The 7,398-nt window shown below is 28.7% G+C and overlaps 2 protein-coding genes across 2 annotated transcripts in view; one reads left to right on the plus strand and one right to left on the minus strand.

Annotated features, from left to right (window-relative positions):
• The window catches only part of LOC105623429, a 247,627-nt gene that overhangs the window by 85,951 nt on the left and 154,278 nt on the right, over window positions 1-7,398 (minus strand). The window lies entirely within an intron of this gene.
• LOC105623415 overlaps window positions 1-7,398 on the plus strand; it is a 24,268-nt gene that overhangs the window by 7,008 nt on the left and 9,862 nt on the right. Inside the window, exons 2-3 of the mRNA XM_012204808.1 lie at window positions 395-500; window positions 3,350-3,564. Coding sequence (XP_012060198.1) covers window positions 395-500; window positions 3,350-3,564 — 321 coding nt within the window. The remainder of the gene's footprint in view (window positions 1-394; window positions 501-3,349; window positions 3,565-7,398) is intronic.

A 7,398-nucleotide genomic window follows, 5' to 3' on the forward strand; every position in this document is an offset into this window, starting at 1 on the left:
GTGTGTGTGTGTGTGTATGTGTGTGTGTGTGTGTGTGTGTAATATGCACTGTAAACTTCTTGGAAATCTCACTCTAAGAAAGTGAAAATATTTTCTTTATAAAGAGTGAAATATTTTCACTCTTTTTCAAAAGTGATTGTATTTTCATGAGATTTTTGGTTGAGATTTCATTCCAAGAAAAATTTGGAGTGTACACACACATATACATATATTCTTTAAATTCATTGGAGTGAAATCTCACTCTAAAGAAGGCTAAAAAATTAAGTCAGTCTTAGAAACGAGTGGTTCAACTTTCAATCTTTAAATGTGAGATTTCACTCTTCAGAGTAAGATTCACTCTAAAATTGTAGAGAGTGCGTATATGTGTATGTATATACATTTCTTCATCTTGCAGTACATCCATTACAAAGTGGACCTGCCAGACATGAAGGAGTTCACCCTCTGCATGTGGACGAAATTCCATAATCATTCCAATGACCATCCCTTGTTCTCTTACGCAGGTGAGTGTGAGCCAAAATACGAAAGCGTTCTTTCTCCTTTCACCTTTTTTTCACTGCACAATGTATCGAATGTGAAAGCGAAAGTTCATTAAGTGTACCACTGAAAATAATATGGCACGTTATCGCATAACGGTGTTACAAACATAACGAATTAATTGTGATACGGTATTAACTTTCGGTGTTAGTAATACTCAATAATGTAGATAAATTTATAAGATATCATTTAGAACTAATAAACAGTTGTTAACTTTTTTGTTATATATAAAAACTATTTAAGATATAAAAAATGTTCTATATATTGTAAAAGCTTGATAATAAAAATCACTTTTTTTTTTTATTTATTCACGTCAATAATGTATTAAAAAAAATGATTTTCAAAATTATTTAAAAAAAATAATATTTATATATAACAAAGATTATTTATCATAAAATTTTTGTATAAACATTTTTTAATATTCTGAATGTTTCTTTTAAAGCTTTCATTTTCTTCAAAAAAGCTAAGCAAAATTTGCGGATTATCCCCAAGTCATGATATGTCGTGCCAACGTATCGTGAACATTGGAGTTCACTTTAATAGAATAAAAAACACTAAGCCGCTTTTCTAGATTTTCTTTATATATGCTATTCAGAGATAGGAGAAATCTTTAATATATGAGAAATCTTGAATTTATGAAATATAATGAAAAAAAAATTAAAAATCATTTTATATATAAAAGATTATTTCATCTCTCAAAACAGTCTATTAGTCCCCATTAATATTTTCTAAAGTCATCTATTTATATATCTCATATATAAAGTTTCATTAAAATTAGAATTTTATATTTCACGTGGTTCTCTTGTAAGAAAGACAAAAACAAATTCACGACAATTTAATAATATACTCTATTCTGTTATCAGAGTAATATTAGATATACGATGAGATTTTTCTTTTTACATTGGAAACTTATTATCATCATAAAAACTCAGAGAAAATTCGCGCTCCTTAAATTACGACGCAAGTTGTTTGATTAACGAATTTTACAACGTGTATTAATTTACCTTTGACCTAGTTTCTCGTAATTGATATATATTGTTAATTAACACAGCAGAAACTGTGAATAAGCAAACAATAAACTTGCAAATGAACTGTGCGTTCAAATGTCAGTACTTACTTATAAAAATGAATGTACACAATATTTATATATAGATATATGAAAAATAAATAGCGATTGCTTTCAATAGCTTTGCTAATTATATTTTCCAAAATTATTAAATTTTTTTATTCGTAAAGTAAAAAATATTATCTTTCCATTGAAATTACAGAATATTTTTAAACAAAATTTAAAAAATTATAAAGTTTAACACGTAAACATCGATAGATCCATTTTTCGCTAAACCTAAAATTTAGTAAACTCGTACGTACACTTATTGGTTCATCATATAATAATAATGTTGTATAAAATTTTTTAATACGACACAGCAATTGTTTTCACATTTAATAAATGTGAAATAAAGTTTTATCAAAATGCTCCCAACAAATATGATACGAAGTTTTATTAAAGTGCTACTACTAAATCTGGATTATGCAATACTGCAAGTAATTTATTGTAAATATCAAAAGAAATTTAATTTAAAATATCGTATAATCTCCAAACATCATATTATATGCGATATATTAACGGTCTTATTCAGTTGCATAATCGATTCCTACGCAATGCTCTCTCTTTCCGCAGATCAGTGATTAGTTTAAGTTACAATCATGCCGTTCCTCATGTCGTCGTAAGAATCGATTTACGCCCGCATTATTATTTGCATACGAACAATGATGTTTTCCGGCTATGTTTTCAATATGCAGTTTAGAAAGGTTCCGCGTGGTTTGTGGCTTTTTTGTGCCGGTAGAAAGTTCCATACATACGCTAGGTGTTTTTTTCTTTTTTCTTAGGCGCAGGCGTGCGTAACAATAGGTGGATATGCGCGGTGTCATAAATACACCAACAATAAGTCCCTACCTTCAGATATATCTAAAAACGCTTCTCTTCTCCAGAATCAATAGATATACTGGAAATGTACCATTGTGAGAAGTAAAAGTACCTTTAATATTTAATCCACAAATCATTTTTTAGACCTTAAACGAAAAACATCGTAAAAATTAAGTAATTATTATTTATAAGAATTTTCCAAAACAACTTAATTTTAATTAATTCTTTAATTAATTATTAGAAATTAAACTTTTTAAAATTGTGTCGAATTAAAATTAATCACATAACAATAGAATAAACTGTAAATCTGTTATACAAATGATAACCCAAAATTTGAAATTTATATTAATTCTGGATATGTAAAATAAAAAAAAGATGATTATACTCATAATTAAAAAAAATATTACATAATTAATAAAACATAAATATTACATGTTGGAAATTATTTTATTTATGTAAAATATAGATAATAAAAGATAAAGGTCATCTAATTTGGGATTAAAATTTTTTATCATTATTCAATTTTTCCATTATTCAATTTTTGCTTAATAAATAAATATTGCACATTGGAAATGATATTAGCATTTCATTAAAGATAAAAAAATAACATGTTCACGTTAATCTTAAATTAAATACTAATTTTAAATAATGTATAAATAACAAGGTATTTAATATTTCTTCACCCTCTGTTTTGGAACGAAAGCGTCCAAAAACATGAAACGTGTCCGTGAATGAAACCGTCAGAATCACATATGTATCTGCATGTACAACTGCTATAGTATTCTTGACAGTTACCATCCCTAATAGAAATGTTACATCTATTCTACTTGCGCGCAAGAAAACCGTTTTCCTCTTTCCGCGTTGCGCATAATTTATACCCTCGACTTTCAGTTGGCGACCAACCACGGGGGATACTGTCGTGGGTCGCAAACACACCAAGGAGTTCATACTACATGCTTAACGTCAACGGTCACAATTTATACAGATTGAATTATCCGCTGAGACTTAATAAGTGGTACCACTCTTGCACAAGCTGGAACGGTCGCACCGGGGAATGGCAGATCTGGGTCAACGACGAGCGCGTAGGTCGCGGGTTCAACAACAGGGTAAGCACGATTTTATCTTGCTTTTGACATTATCGCTTCGTTTCTTAAAATATTTACAGATAGGTATACTCTAACTTCTTTATAGTAGAATTTTAAAGAGAGAAAATTGAGCCAGCCTTGAAACAGGGTTGACTCAATTTTTAATCATGAAGAGCGAGATACTTAAAAAGTTTCAGAGAATAGGTAAGCAAATTGGTACGAAAAGATTTTACTAAAACATCTAAGAATTTAAGTATGTACAGATTTGAAAATAATTTTGTTGGACGATAAAAATAATTAAGTGAAACACTTAATCTTCATTTAAATAAATAGATCATAACATAATCTTAAAAATTTTGCTCTGGAAAAGTAAAAAGTATTATCCAGTCTTAAAGTTCATTATTTTTACATTTTTCTATTTCGAAAGTATAAATAGTATAAAGTTAATTACACATATACTATTGAAAAAATGTAATTATAAAAATAAAATTTTTTGGGCTATTATAATTTTTTCTAAGCATCTCACCTACTTACCTTTGTTAGGCTAGGTATTATTTTGATAGTTCAAATAAAATTATTTTTAGATCTGATCTTTCCGTATAAAAAGAAATAAATAGATAAAATATCGAAAAATATCATAAGGATAATTAATTTTCCTAAAGTCCAGATTGGCAAACAATAATTTGAGTCGAATAAAGAGTTTTTCTTCAAATTTAAAATCGTCGATTCTGCATCGCACTATGTACTATTTCTGAAATTTCTCCCGGCTCACTTATGTTTACACGTGGCTTAGTACTTCGAAAACTTTGAAACTTTCGTCGAAAATACGTAATTTCGGCCGCGCTGAGAGAAAGCCATTTGCCTCTCATTTACTGAGAACGTGTTCTCGTAACTTGTAACGACATGGACCCAACTATATTCTAACATGAATTCGACAGAACCGTTGAACGAAGTTGTTACGTTATTCGCAAAACTTGTTACGAGATCGTCCAGCATTAACCCCTCTGAACGATTTCAAGACTTCGAAGTTAGAATTGCTGATAATGCGTAAGAAAACGCGTCTCGTGAAATTTCACTTCTCGTGCTGTGGTAAATTTGGGTCAAACGGCCAGCTCGACAATGACGGTGTAATCATGGCGCATTGTCCTCGGTATTCTAATAAGAAAGATTGCACCGGCTGTCTCTCGCACTAGAATCGACTTTTACAATCATACCGCTAATCACTAACTCGTGTTTTGTCCTTTCACGGCTAAAATAGTCGCCGTCCTACTCACGCGAACATCATTTGACTTTAATTAAAGCGCGCTTTTTTCATTTTTTTTCAATTTTACTCTCGTGAACTGATATTTTTGCTTATAAAAAGAGACCGGATATATCATGATTAATTTCTCTAATGAAACTCAAAAACATTCTGGGTAAAATTCCGAAAACAGAATATCTCCAATTTCGCTGAAACTATGAATAGCTTCATTTTGGATTAAAATGAAAAAGATTAAAGGAATTTTTGACGAATTCTACGGAAAAGCTATTTTTTAAATAAAACAGTAGAATGAGTATGTATCTATTTTTTTCGAGGGTGGAGCCAAGAGAGGAATAAAACTCATACCGTCCATACATACATTTCACCACAATGCGAAGCGAGGATTCCAGAGATTTACCTTAAAATTTAAATTATAAAATTAAACTCACATTTATATTGTCAACTTTATTTATTAATATTTTTTAATGAACAATCGTGTGACGAGATTCAAAGGCTGCAAAACTTTCCATGCAAAGCGAGGTTCATCCCACAAACTCTCTCCTTCTCCAATTAATATAAATACTAACTAATTTTTATTAAGAAATGACTTTTCCATAAGAAGGTCATCAAAATCTCTTTAATAGCTTTCATTTTAATGTAGTAAACTGGCGCTTTTTCCATCGAAATCGGAGCTAGTCGGACAGAACTTTATTATAGAACTTGATTATAGAAATAAAAAATTATCCGATTATAAATTTAACACTTATTGCTATACAATCCTTAAAAATGATTTTTTAATAAATAAATAAATATTAATAAATAAATTAATAAATAACATAGTGCAAAAAAGTTCAGTATAAATACAACATGATAAATAATACTAATAAAAATAATGATAAAATTATCTTTCTAATAAATACTAGATCATTATCGTATTAATATTATTTTTTACACTTTAAAACTTTTTTTAAATACAGCATATGCGGACGAAATAAAAATTTAATTAATAGTTTTGACATTAAGTACAAATTGGGAAATGTGATATGCTTATAATCAAGCATTACTAATTATAGCACGGTATTATATGGTGAACTTATGGCGCGAATGTCCCGGCGATAAAATTGCGTACACGAAACGAATACGATATTAATTAATGTTGGAAAGTGCTTTCATTAATACGCGTTACGGCGGTGACTATTCCTGGGCAGAGAACGTGCGTCTGACCATAAACGTGGTTTTACTCCTGCGACACGGAAAAAATTATGCACTAATAATTTTACTACGAAGTTCGTATCGTTTTCCGATTTTATATAATTTTCTCGGTTTCCTTGCGATAAATGAAGCTAAGTAAGATTGGCTCAATTTTAAAAGAGTTGAGTTTTAATATATCTACGAGTGTACTTGTACTGTTAAAAAAAATAATATAATTGTATGAATATATGGATCAAATAATGAATTTCATAATTGTATTACTCTCCGTATAATTGTATTTTATATTCGAAATATTCATTGTAATCAAATTATTCCATGTTTACTCTAAAATTTTAAGATAAACTTAATTTTTCAGAATAGACAAGTACGATAAGTAGTACGCGAATTTATATTTTACGCTACGTGATGTACATGTATCGAAAAAGTGTATAGTGTAAGTGTATAAATGTAAAGTATAAATTTTACAAAAAATTTTAAAAAGTTTGCGCAAGGAAATCTCACAAAATATTTTATTTTATTTTATTTTAAACATAATTATAAATAGCAAAAACTATTTATTAAAAGATTGCGTTTTTTTCAAGTTTTAAATGCGATATTATGTTCCATGTAAAATGATAAATCAAGAATTTTCAAAACTGAATTCCGCGGGGAACTAAATTCTTTTGAAATAAAGATACACTACAATTTGTACGACTTTATATTCGATAATAAAATTATTTCGATAATAAAAACATTGAAATAATATTTTCGATTTCGTGAAAATCCTACTGAGTTTTATGTATAAGTGCATAATAAATCGGATAATTTTCCAGGCATAAATAATCACTGTTTAATTTTTTTATTTTGTTTAATTAATTTTTATTTTTATTTGCCTAACTCCCATGCATTTTAAAACATGAATTCATAAGATGTATTTTATTCTTACGCTATATCGATTTATAATACATATAATATCTATATCTTATTTTCTATGTTTCTATATTTTTCATAAATGCACTATTTCAAATTAAAAATAATCTGTCGTTTATCGATACGATGCGTAGCAACGGAATTGTTACACGCTTCTTTGAATTGTAAAATATAAATATACTCAAATATATAACAGTAACAATAATTAACATTTATTCAAAATTATAATATACTCGATACTTGTAATATCAAGTAACTTATAAATATTATAAATTTTGTGTTGATTTTTAAAGGACAGACTATTTAATAATTAACGATTAAATAAAATAATAATAAATCTTATTCACTCCATGGTTTCTTCGATGTCTTCCAGGCATTCTCCTCTCTCTCTCTCTCTCNCTCATCTCACTCACTCTCTACTACGTACTACGTACGTACGTTACGTTACGTTACGTACGTACGTTACGTTACGTTACGTTACGTACGTACGTACG

Source organism: Atta cephalotes (assembly GCF_000143395.1).
Source record: "Atta cephalotes unplaced genomic scaffold scaffold00057, whole genome shotgun sequence".
Classification (NCBI taxonomy): domain Eukaryota; kingdom Metazoa; phylum Arthropoda; class Insecta; order Hymenoptera; family Formicidae; genus Atta; species Atta cephalotes.